The following is a 15,813-nucleotide window of genomic DNA, read 5'->3' as shown; positions in this document are numbered from 1 at the left end:
TTGGGGAGACTATTATTAAGATGATGGAGTTCTTCAAGTAGGATTGTTGTCAGGTATCAGACATCCAAAAAAGGTACTGCAACCTGCTACAGATGGGCTCCCCTTCCCCATCTGCCATACCCCCAGTCCTGCCAGCATTCCTTGATGCCTTTGCTGCTGGTTTCAAGTGCCAAGATCATTAACCTCCAGCAGCCAAAAGGCCAGATAGAGTCTATAAAGTGCCAGAGAACTCTAAATTCCTATTCAAATATCCTTCTGCAGACCCTGCTACCATTTCAGTTTCTGCAGACAAAGCATCCAAGATGCTACCTTCCACTTCCTTGCTCCACTCAGATAAGGAGAGCAAGGTCATAGAGAGAGTAGAAAAAAAGGTTTATACTTCAACTACTCTAGCCTTTAGGGCCAGTAACTATCAGACACATATGACCAAGTATTCTTTTGGCTCTTCTTTCGGATGCTGGCAAACTATTATTTCAGCTTCTTGACTCTCCCACTAAGGCTAAGCTTTCCTCCCTACTTAACTCCTCACCTCAGGTTACACGAAATTCCATAAAGTGTAGTTATGATGCTCTGGAGGTATCAGCTAGAGTGGCTACATTTGGGTCAGTCCTGAGGAGCTTATACTTGGCTCAGGCTCCAACCTTTGCCTGATGACATTAAGGCAAAAATCATGGATGCCCTCCTAGACAACAAGGTCTTGTTTGCTACATTAGCTGCAGAACCTTTCAAATCTCTTCAGCAGAAAGGCAAAGAGCTGCAAGATCTGAAGCATATATTTGTCTCACCAGTGTCCAGGTTCCAGAGAAACTGTTCTGCCAAGACCACCCTTGTTAGAAAGTTTGTTAGACCCCAATCTTCCAAAGGTAAGAGTGACTCCAGGAAACAATTTTCCTCAAAATCTACCTCCTCTACTCACACACAGAAAAAGCTGCTTCAGGCTAAGCCAGGTAGTCTGTGACTACCCATCTCCTGAGCCATCAACAGCTATGTCCTTTTGCCTCTGTCTCTCTCTCTCTCTCTTTCCATGCTTGGAAACAGGTAACTTAGCACTCTTGTTTTTTTACCATCATCCTGGAAGGATACTTTATTGTGTGGAAGACTTCTCCCTCTTTCAGGGGTAATCTACAACCTCCAATAGAACAGCTAGAACTCTTTCCTCAAATCATTTCCAACCTCCTTTCTTAGGGCACTAATCAGGTGGTGCCCCCCAGTAGCAAAAAGGTTCTACTCCAGGATGTACCTGGTTCCCAGGAAGGATGGTCCCTGGAGACCCATTCTAGACCTCTCCCACCTAAATACCTTTCTGAAAGTTCCCACCTTTCATGTTAACCTTATCTACTCTTCTTCCTCTTATCCTTCTTCAGGCTTTCATGGTGTCACCGGACATCTAGGATACCCATCTTCATATTCCCATTCATCTGCAGTTTAGCAAATTCCTTTGCTTTGCTATTTCTTCATCACATTTTCAATTCTGTGCCTTGCCCTTTGGTTTGTCTGGGGCCCCAAGGGTGTTCACAAAATGCTTAGCTCCTATTATAGCCTTTTGCAGGCTGCAGGGCATACATATGTTCCTATACCTAGATGACCTTCTCCTCCAGGCTTAGACTCCAGACATCTTTCAGGAAAATCTCTCCTTCACAGTGTCACTGTTAGAGAGTCTAGGAGTCACAATCAATTACCAGAAATCTTCTCTGGTTCTTTCCCAAGATCACATCTTTCTGGGTTTCAGGATCAAATCAAACAGGATGATGGCTTCCTTACCCCCATAAAATGTACTCTCCCTCACCTTCTACTTCCAGGACCTCTTGCTCCCACAATCCTGACTGCCAAGGAGTTTCTTTGCCTCCCGGAGTTCATGGCTTTCAAAATTCTCATGCTCCCCTTAACCAAGTTGCACATGAAGAAATCCCAGTGGCTTTTGAGAACAATATGGGTAGATCACTCCCACCCTCTGGAGTTATCCCACTTCTGCCTTGCCTCAAAAAGGAATTATACTGGTAGGTCCAGCAGGTGGCAGAGAATCCAGTGTTACCTTTATAATCATCTCATCCCACTTCGGACCTCTACATCAATGTATCAGACATGGGATGAGGAGCAGCTCTGGACTCATGGAGGGTCAGGGACATCTGGTCTCCAACCCAGAAAAGAGAGCATATCAAAATAGATGAGGGCCCTGATCTTTGCCCTACAAATCTTCAAACCTCATCTATCTCCCTGGGTGTTATGATGGTTTATAGACAGTTCCATGGTTCTCTGTTATGTCAGCAAACAGGGAGGGACAAAGTCTTACCTCCTGTGCAGACTGGTCTTGCAGGCCTGGAAATTGGCTGCCAAGAGTGAACTCTCCCTTCAGACAGTTTATATTCCCTTAACTCAGAATGTGGTGGCAGACACACTAAGCAGGTCCATGACTCAGTCCCATGAATGGATGCATCACAGGGATGTGGTTTTGGACCTCCCTAGACCCCCCACCCAAAACTGGACCCAAACAGAAATGTTGCTTGTTCCACACTTTTATATGATGATTGGCATAGGCATCTGATACTTTATGTTTTGTTTCCATATGTAAATTGGGATGTAGCAGCAAGATTTTTGATTGAACGTCCAATATCTATGACTTCCCTCTATGGCCAAAACAAAATCACTTGTAATTTGCATTTAAGTCACTATAAGCTCTATTTTAACTCCTCAACATGTCTGTGGAAAATTATTTCATTATTTACCTGGATGTATCTTTGAATTACTTAATTAATTATTTAGCTGGAAATATTCTTAAAATGTCTTTTTGGAAACACCTTCAGATGCACATCAACTCATATTCTTTAATGTGACCCTTCTGGTTCATTTTTTTTCTTTTGCAAAATTAGCATTAGCTTAAATGATTGGTTTAATGACCATACATTGTTTTGGAATATAGTTCAAGGTCTTTTTTGAAAATTTATGCTTAAAATGCCCAGATTTGGGAACTTGATTTTAAATGTAAACAAAGACAATTAAAAAAAGAAAGAAGTTTGTCAGCACAAAAGAATAGAGCTATGAGCTGTAATTGAATTGCTTCCTGTAGTTCAGGGTTGAAGAATTCAGCTTCTACTTGTCTACGCTGAGAGTCAGAGCAACTCACATAACCAGACAGTGTTCAGGGTCAACTGCAAAATTGAGTTAGGCTCCTCAGGGGGTCTACTAGATAATATGCACTATACATAAGCATGAAACTAAATACAATACACCTGCTAATCATGTGTAATGAGCTTCAGCTTAAAATCAGATGAGTTTCTTTCATCAGTGTATTCAGAACCAGTCTGTTTAGGAGATTATATGTTTGACATCAAACCTACAAACCTATGACCCCATTTCATGGATCATAATGGTGGTAAAAGAATCTACAATTGTATTTAGATATCTTACCAATACATGTAATTCCACATGAATTGCAGAAGGAGTCAGTCTTTACTGAGCACATTGCGGGTGCTGTGAAGAGCACTTCTGACTGATATCAAAGATTGAATTAATACTAATTTCATGAATTTTAATCATACTTTAACTTAGGAATAGGGTCCATTCCCATCATGGCATTAGAAACCCAAAAGATTTGGAGAAATTGAAAGAGTGGTATACAACAATGTCTCTTTTAACTTAGTAAAGCCTGACATTGCCAGTTTTGCTTAAGATGCCACATGGCAACAGAGATAGTGTTATTGGTAGATGTACAAACATGTTGAAGGACTAGACAGATATTTTTATTTGTGAGACAATCAAATACTCTCTACATGGGTTGAGCTATGTCCAGATAATGCCTGTGGGCTGTTCTTTGGACTACCTTGCTCAGTGGTTTGGATCTAGCTGGCATTTTCCTTAGAGAACTACAACTTAAGTGGCAAATTCTGATAACCTATATCGATAAAAAATTAAATATTTTACACATATTATGATGAAAAAAGCAGGAATGCTGTGAAAATGAAATATCATAGCTAAGTCCTCCTGTAGCAACCTAAATGCCAGTGTTGATAAGCCAAAATAGCAAAAGTATCCAGTCATGATTTTGGACTAAAGAGAAGCAATAAAGCAGATCAGTATTAATAACAGTAAAAAATGTAGGGAATTTGGCCTGGCGTTGTACAATATGCATGCCAAGAGTGCTGCATTAGATACGTGAAATAATTCTTATCTGGTGAATGAATATTTGTTGATATTTCATACCTAATACATTACTTAATGACAGGCACATATGACAAAGTAATTTGGTCTGAAAAGAGGTACTGAGACGGCTTTGCCCTGTTTTTGACCTTTCTGATCTGCTGTTCATTGCGTTATGAAGTTATACATGTGGCAAAGCCATTAGCCATGGAATAGATTGTGAATTCTTTTCTAGTCATTTAAAATGCAAACATGCAAAGGAATAAGGGATTTTTTTCATTAAAAAGAAAGAAAGAAACAATCCATGGCAAGACTCCGAGTTACAACCCAATAATTAATACGAGTATCTCCTGAAATGTTCATGCAAGTGCAATCATGAATTCATCCTGTAGTGCAGTCGGATGGTTTCCTTCTTGTCACTTTCACTGCTGCAGTCAACTGGAGAAAAATGGTGAAGACTTTATTTACTGCCCTGGATGCATTTTCTTTCTTGAAAAATAACTTACAAACCACTGATGCATCAGGGATTCTCTTACACCATAGATTAATTGAATTTAAACATTATGCAGTAACATATATTGTCCCTGTATCTGTGTCAGTTTTTGTAAATGCTCCTGTATACTCTTATATGCCAAAGTTGTAGTGGGTAAGTCAGCAACCTCTCTTATTGCCCTTAGCCACACATGTTGTGTATCAGTGTGTGCGTGTGTGTCTGCATACTGCAAAAAATAGCACCCCAGCTGGGGTTAGTTTCTGCAGCCTGTGTCCCTTGAATATAGAGAGAGGCTGCAGATCTCCCCATGACCCTAAATTGTCATTCTCCTGTGGTAATCAGAGACTGGATGGCAGAAAGAATGAATAAATGAATGAACAAAACAGCACTTGGTATTTCCATTTAGCATAAGGAAAATAAAGTGATAAAAACAGTAAAATGTGCAATCTACATCAAAATAGGATACAATATATAGGTTATGCATCCAAATGTGTTCATTAAGTAAAGAAACAGTCAAAGAAATAAATACAATTTTTTGGCAGTATTGTATACTTAACACTCAAAAATCATTTACGTTTTCAGTATGATGTCAGTAATAAACATAGCATCTTTAGCTAAGCTGTCTTTCTCCACAGTCCTAGGACTGCCACTTAACAGGTTGTTTTCACCTCATAAAAATGCATAAGCAGTAGCACTGGAAAGAAGTGATTTATTTAACTGCTTCCATCATATATTTTATCGCTTTTGTCGCCACTTTATTTATTTATTTATAGCCTGCCCATAATAGTAACAGGCACATGCGGAAAAAGCCAGTTCATCTGTGTGACTTTTGAGTTTATTTAATAATGAGGAACATGCATACAAACAGTTTTTAGTTTACATATAAAGTTCTCTTGCTTCTCCAGGATTATATTAATACTTCTGGCCTACAAGCACAGAGGTTGCCAATGCAAGAAGTTGTACACTGAATCCCCAATATGATTCCACACTAGTAATTATGAAGTACTCGCAATAACCTCCTTGGACTGAACACCTCAGCAGCTCCCATAGCTTTAACAGGATAACATGCATCACACTGGCAGCTTGTTTATAAAACTGGATATTGTATTTCAGGAAAGGTCACTTTTAAAGAGCAGCGTTCCCATTTTATTATTTGTGTGTATCTACCTAGACCTTAAACATTCATTCTCTGATTCTATTTGTCAGAGATTCATTCTAATGCTGTTTCATTCTTTCTGTAAATGTTATCTCTATTTTTAATGTGATATAAATACTCCTATAATAACAAAACATATTTTACTGTATTAGAAAAAAACAAGCTATTCAACCTAATTTTGAAGATGTATTGATACACAAATGAGTTTGTGCATATAGTGATATTTTTTCATGCATCATAAGCACTATAAAATGTTTTAGCATTTCATAACATCTTGTAGTAAATGGTTATTGCACAAAGACAACTAGATGCATACATGTATTTTATATGTAAATATATATATATGTATGTGTATTTATAGAGAAAGAAGATAAACATATGCATATGTATGTACTCTCTCTCGATGCAAAGTATTAGTTTCATTTGGTGATAACACTTTAAAGCTGTACTTAACAGCATAATGCATTGTCCCCGTCAGATGCATAGAGTAAATGAAAAAAAATAGATCTAGTTGAGAGAGGATTGGCATTTAGGTGCATAAACCTAAAGTATTTATAAAAGGACTTATAAATTGTATTTTAGATTCTGTATTAAATGGAATTTGACTGCAGAGCTTTCTTTTTTGTTACAGCTAACATTTACCTAAAACAAAAACATGCACACATGTGAGAGCATACACACACACACACACACACACACACACACACACACACACACACACACACACACACACACACACACACACACACACTATATAAGGTCTCAGGCATTTCAACACTGAGACAGAAGAATAATATAACTTTAGAAAAACACTTTTGGACTGCCTGTACATTTGAAAAAAGAGTTGAGATTATAATTGTACAGAAGCTATATGATTATTATAGTTGAAAAGTATTCACATGTCAAGGACATTATTTAAATGAAGATACTAATGAAAGTGTTGCCCTCCAAAAAAAGAAAAACAAAAGACAACAATGTGCATTGTTATAGTTATATTTAACTTTATATTTATATTTATATAGTTAACATATATATATGTTATACATATAGGACATATTCGTCCTATGCTGCTGATGAGTAACTATTTTTACTTTTCCGTTTTCTTTAGACTGAAAACTACTCCATCGATTCAAGCTATGGGAACAGTCGAGCTCATCTCATTAAAAGGTATGCCAGTATTATTGAGTATTTTTCATACATAAAACATGGCCATCCTGCATTGATTCGAGCTTGGAGAAGTGGCATTGTTCTGTTACTGACTACACTTAAGATGTGGCAAATAGCAATTACTTTTCAAGAATGTAAGAATTCAATTGCCCTTAATGGATCATGGTTAATCAAATGTAACTAAAAAATAGAGATAGTGTTTGTGAAGATTGATGTAATAAGAGATGATGAGTGCATGATGGGATAATGGAGAAAGTGATGCACGGCTAAGAAAATAGAGCAAATCTTCATTCCACTTTTCTTGCTACATTCCTGTTTTAATTTTCATTGTTAGAATAGTTTGTTAAGTGGGCCTTTAGTCAGCTTATTTCAAACCTCAGCAATAAACATCCAAAGACAAGCTTCTTATAAAACACAAAAGCCCCACAATAGGAAACTACTCCAAGATGAAAGCAAAATAATTTATTAAGACTTCTGGCACCTCTGCTTTTCACCTTCATGGAATAGTGTATCGAAAAAATCCCGATTTTGGGGATTTATGCATTAACTTAATAACAATCCCCATGGGTTAAAGTTTACCTGGACCATTGAGAAAGACAGCATTTCATTTTTGGATGTTTTTTTTTATATTGATGAGAGATAAAGGATTCAACACAGACTATTTAGGAAGCCTACTGCTGCTAACAATTTTTTGCATGTGACTAGTATGCACCCACCTCACCTTATAGAATCCCTGCCATATGAGGAGTTTAGTAGGATTTTCAACAATACCTCTGAACCAAAATGTAAAGATAAGTATTTGAATGAGGTGTACACATGACTGCATGATCGTGGGTATGCTGATCGTACCCTACAGAGGGCGAGTTCTAGGGTACAGGGTGGTGCTGAGGGCAAGGCCATGGGGGCGTAGAGAGAATCAGAGATGAATGATAATGATGAAAAGTTGTTTTTTGTCACCAGATACTCTGAATTTTCTCCTGTTTTGGAGAAGATTGTCAGGCAAGCGTGGGATGTTGTTTGTGAAGATACTTCTGTAGGTTTTTTGTTTTCTAAGCACATCACATTCTCTTATGGGAGATAAAGCAATTTTAAAGAACTACTCAATAAAAGAATCCCTCATGGTAAAATTAGTAATAAAATGGACATTAGAGTGGGCACTTATCATTGTGGGAATTGTTCAGTGTGCAATCGTGTCAGGAATTTGGATGGTTGCAAAATTAATGGAAAATTATACACAGCAAGGGAATTCTACAACTGTAATAGTTGTGGGGTAATTTATGTTATTGGCTTTGGATGCCATCCAACTAGTTGGTACATAGGACAAACCACTAGGAAGGTAAAGGTTTGAATGTTAGAACACTTGGGTGATGTTAGAAGGCAGAAATCAGAAAGTCCGGTAGCTGCCCATTTCCTGTCCAAACATGAGGAATCAGTTAGTTTGTTTTTTAGTGTTCTTGCACTGTCTTTAGTCAGCAGGGGTAGTTTTAAAAGGGAACTCAATATATTAGAGTGTAGAATGATTCTTAATTATCACACATTATTTCCTAATGGTATGAATTTGGATAACAATTTAACCTTTCAGATATTTATATGTGGAATTTCATTTGTTTGAATTTATTCAGTTGTATTTATTCACATTTGTACTTGGGATAAGGCTTTATATTTCTTTAGGAATTTCATGTGGGTTTCCTTTAATAAGTTTATTAGTAACTTCTTAAATGATTAATTTCTTGCTTCAATTAGTATCTGATGTATGCATATATAAGGATGGGATTTTTTTGATGTAGTATTCCATGAAGGCGAAAAGCCGAGGTACCAGAAGTCTTAATAAATTATTCTGCTTTCTTCCTGGAGTGGTTTCCTATCATGGGGCTTTTGTGTTTTATTTCAAATTTCAGCATGCTTTCTAAACATTGAGTACTGAAAGGCATGCAGAAATGTTGAAAGTAACCTGAAAAAAAGTAAGTTCTTCAAAAAGTAGAAAGGGAGTCCAGAACGAATAAAATATAATCATATCAGCATGTCAACTAGAAAGATGCAAAGATGAATTACTGTGAAATGTAACATGGGTCTGAATCAGTTTCTGAGAAAGAAATTAAATATCAAACCATCTTAGAAAAATGATACCAAGAGGAATTCTTTTTCCATCACACTAATGACCAGCAATTTAGCAAGGTAACCTACACAGCGATACATAAAAAGATTGCTGCCCATCCATACAGTGATGTTTTATGCCACATTAAAACATTCATTGCTGAATGATCATAATGTTTTATGGTTCTTCAATGGATTTTTATGATGATATCACATACAATGGGGCTAAAAAAGTGGGCAATGTGTAACCATTTACTGGAGTGAATATGATGAAATTACTGCTCTGGATTTGTAATGACTCAGCAATGATGTCGGCCTGCTGTCGTATGTGCATTGTTTTTAGAGACAGAGAGAGAGACATATATCAGTGACTGGAATTAAATTCTCACACAGTATCTGTAACATTTTAAAATAAGCAGCAGGGAAAAATGTTATTTTAAAATTAAATTTGTAGTGGGAAATATATTGAATGCTACATTTAGAATGAAGCTCTGGCATGATGGATGTTGTAGGGCATAACTGTAACAGGGAATATGCTATCTTTTTCCAATTTTGTAACATTGGACAAAGCTGGTGAAACAGCAGGTTTAACCTATTTTAATACAATATTACATTTCATTTCATTTTTTTTTTTAATTTTTAATCAATATTGTTTATCCTTGGTGCGGGGATTAGTTGAGTTTATAGCATTGTCAGAACTGAGAAAAGGAAGGTTTATTGCATAGAACAGTTATAGTTAGTGGGATTTTTAGACTCATAACTACTGAAGCATCAACAGCTAAAAATGTAACATAATTTAATAATACACACTTGGCTCTGTATTTATACATATATATGTACACACACACACACACACACACACACACACACACACACATATATATATATATATATATGGTTTACCAATAATGGTTTGAAAGTATAAAATCTGGTACAGCTTATCAAAACATAGTTGACCACATGTACTGGCTCTTTTTTCAGTGCAAGATTGTGGTACAGTAGGGACTGGAGAATTTGCCCCTTCCCCATTGTATTGTAATCTAGGAGTTGGTATATATAATTAGCAGGGGTGCTGGGGATGCAGGAGGGCTTCCCCCTCTAAAATGCATATTTAAAGTGTTTTGTTATGTTTTTCTTAATTGGTTGGTGAATAACAAGTTGTGTTCAATTACTTGCCATTATATATTGTGATTTTTCAATTAAGGATCATACACCCATATATATATATATATATATATATATATATATATATATATATATATATATATATATCTTTATTACAGAGAGTGATTGCTAGAATTGCAAGATGAGTGATGATCGTAGGATATTGTTATTAGTTTATACCTTACCCATTCTCTGCATATGTCCAGTGATGGTTGTAGGCATGGCCATGTAATGGGAATTACCCAGAATAGCTGCTCACTTTCACGAGAGGTGTGATCCTAAAGTTGCCCTTTCCCTTCATGCAGATGCCTTCATCAGCTCTCCAGTGTCCAGTGAGGAGATGAATTGACAGATGCCATGTCGTTCATATGCCGTTCATTAGGGCTAGCCATCAGGCAGTGTAAACCTTAGCTGCAGATGATTGCACTGTTGAAGTGACACCCTGACCCCATGTGAAAAATGGGATAAAGGGGTTGTGGATGGATGGATGGATGGATGGATGGATGGATGGATGGATGGATGGATGGATGGATACTGGGTGCATGTACCTTCCTTCTTATCCTGATAAAAACGAGGATGCTGAGTACTTCCATTCTTTTTTATCCCCCAGTCGGTAATACTGGCATCACTATGGTCATCTGGGTTATAGTCACAGGTCCTGTAAGCATGGAGCTAACTGTAGGCATATATTGTGCAATAAATTAACTGCACAGATAGCCATTATGTCATCTTACAGAATTAAAGTCAGCTGTGATGCACATTTTCTATTTCATACTTAAATTCATCCCTTGGTGCTTATTCCTAACTGCCCATAGACACTTTGTTGGTCAAGTGATAGTGGCAAATGCATGAAATGTGAAGTGTCCTGGGTTAAATCCCCAAACAGGGATCAGAGTATTTCTTTATTGTTGAGTTCTTTGTTGAATAAAGGATACTTATTTTTGGGCTGAAACACTGAGATAAAAGAAGGTGATAGATCTATTTTGTCATGTCTCCCTTATGGAGATCCAGTAAATGTTATGCAGTGGTAGACAATATTTTTTTAAATGAGGTATAAGAAGGCATTTATATGTTTATTTCTAGGGTTATCCAACCATCATTGTGCTGCAGACATTTAATCAGTTACTCAGCTGAGTAGGAATGATGTAACCAGCATTCACAGTAATGGTAGTCAGGCTGTAATTAAAAATTGTTGGAGTTCTGGATATCAACCAAACAAATCAGAAGGCCTATTCTTGTTGTACAATATAATGTTCTTAAATGAGACTGGTCCATATAGTAAAAACAAAAAATAGATTTTTTTTTCTAGAGATGAACAGCTGATATGTTGAGTTTCTCATAAGTTAGCTATTTCTTTTAGAAATAGGAATATTGCAGAAACATTGGTCCACAGACATTTTATACCCCCTGTGATAGCTTGCTGAACTTAAAAGTTGGCCACAAGGAAACTTTTCCCAGTGGCTCTTGCCTCCTTTCCAGTAACATTAGATGATTGTTTGACAAAATCAGTCCCATTGGTTTTAAACCGAATTGCACTTTTGCTTCTTATTCTGCAACTGTCATTTATACATTTGAGATGCTCTTATCAAACCAAAGAAGGACATGTGTTTTTGAAACATAACATTGGAATATTATTTATTTTTTGGCTTTTGAGATGTGATGTGTTAATACACTGTTATTAATTTAAATCATACGCTTAGAATAATGTGTTTAAAAAACAGTTGCCTATAGCATGCATTTTGATGCTGATGCAACCAAACAATTGTTTGAATAGCTGTGTATTAGAAAAGTGAACAGGGTGTGAATCTGTACAATTTCTGAAAGGTGTCCTACACAAGCATTATATTGTTTATATAGCCTGGCAAGTGAGGCTGAATGCCTCCAATTTTTCTGGGTTGAATGACTCATGCTCAATTAGTAGCATTCTCAGACTAAAGAGCTTGCAGAGATGAGTCACATTTTGTTAAAAACATATATTATTTCTGTCAATGGTTGGGTTATACAAAATAACTTTTAATGTTTTTACCTTTGTGTACTGTGGTCACTGTCGCAGACATGTTAACATACTTTAATGTGTTTATATACTTTAATGTTGTTTTATTACTGGTTATCAGCAGTTGTCACTTTAATTTTAAAGTGTGTTTGCTTAAGTAGAACAAAGTGATGCAATTGGTGAATGCTGATCACCTGTCTTACTTATAATGAAAGTTTTTTATTGCTGTAACTGTTTCTGAAGAAGTTTGCTATCAGGCTGACGAAAAGCACTTTAAACAGTGGAATAAATAGTGTTATTTGACTCTTCTCGGACTGTGTTGCTGGTTTTTCGAACCTGTTTTTGGATTTATTATATTGTTTATGTTCTTCAACTGTGACAACAGCGCTTTGAGAATCCATCAATAAATTTAATGCTTTTGTCTGTTTTACATTTGCTGAACAATCTGTACATAAGTGCTTAACCCCTTTGTATTGCCATTGACATACAGCTTGCTAGTATCAAAAATTGTTATCCATAATGATAGCACAAACCATCTGAAACTACAGTCTTGAAAAGTTGTGAAAAATGTTTGTGTTTGAATATTCTGCCGTACAATCATGTATTCAAAAATTAGGCAATAAACTTAGAAGAAGGTCATAACATAATGCTATATAGAGATCATGGTGAATTTAAAACTTCCCAACTGTAAACATTTAGTTTCTCGCATTTCTTCATGCATGTTCTATATTGTTAGTGCAGTGCTCAAAGCAGTAACGTATATGTTGCTGGAAGAGAATAAATCTTTTTTTTCTTTCGGTTATGATGCATTTTCAGGACATTCTGTCAATCATTTTTCCATTATGCACTTTCTGTGCATGACTGCTCATGCAGGTATGTTTCGTGTTTTCTATATACTGCAGCAGTGACAGTCATCCAAGATATTTACCGCACAGTTATACATCATAACAAAGGGATGTGGGCATGTCACTCTGGTGGCATTAGTGGCATAGCTGGATGAAGGCTTGAGTATGGCTCAGTCGATGTGGGTTCAGTTACCAGCTCAGGTGACTCACACTGCAAGGAAATGGAAGAGTTTGCCTGTCTTTTTACATGGGCATTCTTAGCTGTGATCCCTGTTGGAGGATGGGGACATAGTGTGAGTGAGTAAGGATGACAGACGTGACTGAGCTGCCATGGAGGAGGGACAGCCCCCACTGTATGCCTGCCCCTCAGTCATCACCATGATATTGAGATGGCGAAGGCAGTGGTAGTTAGGCTATAATTGAAAAACTCCCCAATGACATGTAGAAATAATGACCTTAGGCTCTGTGACCAGCCCCAGCAGGAGAGAAGAAAGTCCAGGGGTCCAGGGGTGGATCAGAATATCTAGTAGACCAAATGGACATGAAGCACTGGGTAACAAACCTTCCCAAAAAAAGGATGTGGCTGGTTTCTTTTCTGTCATGTGCAGAACATTCCCTCTGCAAACAGGCTTCATTAACTGAAGATAAACATAACAAATTTGTTAGGCAATAATATAATGCAAACAATCCACAGAGCATGTGAAATTGAATTGTACCACACAATAACTATCAACTGTGTAGCCTGAGTGCAAAAGGACAAGTAACTTACAAATATCGATTCCCTTTTCAAATAAGTATTTAAGAATCGTGTGAGGTCTTCCTTAGCAGCAGATTAAATATGACGGATAAGTGCAGGTATTAAAGCCAGCACTTCGGTTACAGGAAGTGCTAAGCCAGCACTTCAATTACAGGAAGTGCTAACCCAGCACTTCAGTTACAGGAAGTGCTAAGCCAGCACTTCGGTTACAGGAAGTGCTAAGCCAGCACTTAGGTTACAGGAAGTGCTAAGCCAGCACTTCAGTTACAGGAAGTGCTAAGTCAGCACTTCAGTTACAGGAAGTGCTAACTCATGAATGAATGAAACAGGGAGTAGAAGACAATCAATAGTCCGTAAAAAGCAAATAGGATTTCCAAATTTTAGGTCTTCTTACTGAAAAGGAAAGTTTATCACAAGGAGTGGTCATTCCGCTTATTACACTGACTTCACTGGTTTGTGATGTAGCAGGGTACTGTCTGAAGCTGAGGAATGCATTGTTTATTTGACACAGAGGTAACACTCAATTTTTAAAATGTTAAAGAAGACAGGACTGCCCACTGAATTGATGAGCTCTTTAGCAAGAAGCTAGTTAAATAGATCTACATGTTCTGGAAGCTATGGTTTGCAATGAGTTATTATTTTTTTATATGCAAAGAAAGTAACGGGAAAGAGCACATTTTATGTGAGATAACATATCTTTTGAAATAATACTTTTGTCTTCGTACAAAATGAAGCATGACATTTTCCTTCTTTGAGGAAGAGTTTGTTGATTGATGTTAAAGTCTGGTCTGACCTTCTTCTTCTTCTTTCGGCTGCTCCCGTTAGGGGTCGCCACAGTAGATCAACTGTTTCCATTTCTTCCTGTCCTCTGCATCTTGCTCTGTCACACCAACCACCTGCATGTCCTCTCTCACCACATCCATAAACCTTATCTTAGGCCTTCCTCTTCTGCTGTTACCTGGTAGCTTCATCCTTAGCATCTTTTTCCCAATATACTCTGCATCCCTCCTCAGCACATGTCCAAACCAATGTAATCTTGCCTCTCTGGCTTTGTCTCCAAACCTTCCAACCTGGGCAAACCCTCTAATATACTTATTCCTAATCCTGTCCATCCTCATTACACCCAGTGCAAATCTTAACATCTTCAACTCTGCCACATCAGGCTCTGACTCCTGCCTTTTTGTCAATGCCACTGTTTCCAACCCATATAACATAGCTGGTCTCACTACCCTCTTGTAGACCTTCCCTTTCACTGTTACTGGTACTCATCTGGCAGAAATCACTCCTGACACTCTTCTCCACCCACTCCATCCTGCCTGTACTCTCTTCTCCACCTCTCTTCCACACTCACCATTACTCTGAACTATTGACCCCAAGTATTTAAACTCATCCACCTTCACCACCTCTACTCCCTACATCCTCACCATTCCTCTATCCTCCCTCTCATTTACACACATATATTCTGTCTTAGTCCTGCTGACCTTCATTCCTCTTCTCTCTAGAGCATATCTCCACCTCTCCAGGGTCTCCTCCACCTGTTCCCTACTCTCACTACAGATTACAATGTCATCTGCAAACATCATAGTCCATGGGGACTCCTGTCTGATCTCTTCTATCAACCTGTTCATCACCATTGCAAATAAGAAAGGGCTCAGAGCTGATCTTTGATGTAATCCCACTTCCACCTTAAACGCATCTGTCACTCCCACCGCAGACCTCATCACTGTCACACTACTGTCGTACATATCCTGTACCACTCTTACATACTTCTCTGACACTCCCGACTTCCTCATACAATACCACAACTCCTCTCTAGGCACCCTGTCATATGCTTTCTCTAAATCCACAAAGACACAATGCAACTCCTTCTGACCGTCTCTGTATTTCTCCATCAACGCTCTCAGAGCAAACATCACATCTGTAGTGCTCTTTCCTGGCATGAAACCATACTGTTGATCACTAATCATCACCTCCCTTCTTAACCTAGCTTCCACTACTCTTTCCCATAAC

The 15,813-nt window shown here is 37.7% G+C and overlaps 1 protein-coding gene across 2 annotated transcripts in view; it reads left to right on the top strand.

Moving 5' to 3' along the window:
- PCDH19 (protocadherin 19) overlaps positions 1-15,813 on the top strand; it is a 709,183-nt gene that overhangs the window by 381,601 nt on the left and 311,769 nt on the right. For both annotated transcript variants that reach the window (XM_044057636.1, XM_044057635.1), the window contains exon 3: positions 6,892-6,950. In XM_044057636.1, coding sequence (XP_043913571.1) covers positions 6,892-6,950 — 59 coding nt within the window. The remainder of the gene's footprint in view (positions 1-6,891; positions 6,951-15,813) is intronic.

The sequence above is a fragment of the Protopterus annectens genome, chromosome 15.part0 (genome assembly GCF_019279795.1).
Source record: "Protopterus annectens isolate FY-2018-M chromosome 15.part0, PAN1.0, whole genome shotgun sequence".
NCBI classification, from domain to species: domain Eukaryota; kingdom Metazoa; phylum Chordata; order Ceratodontiformes; family Protopteridae; genus Protopterus; species Protopterus annectens.
The sequence above is the reverse complement of the archived record's forward strand: the minus strand, read 5'-3'. Positions and strand labels throughout refer to the sequence as shown.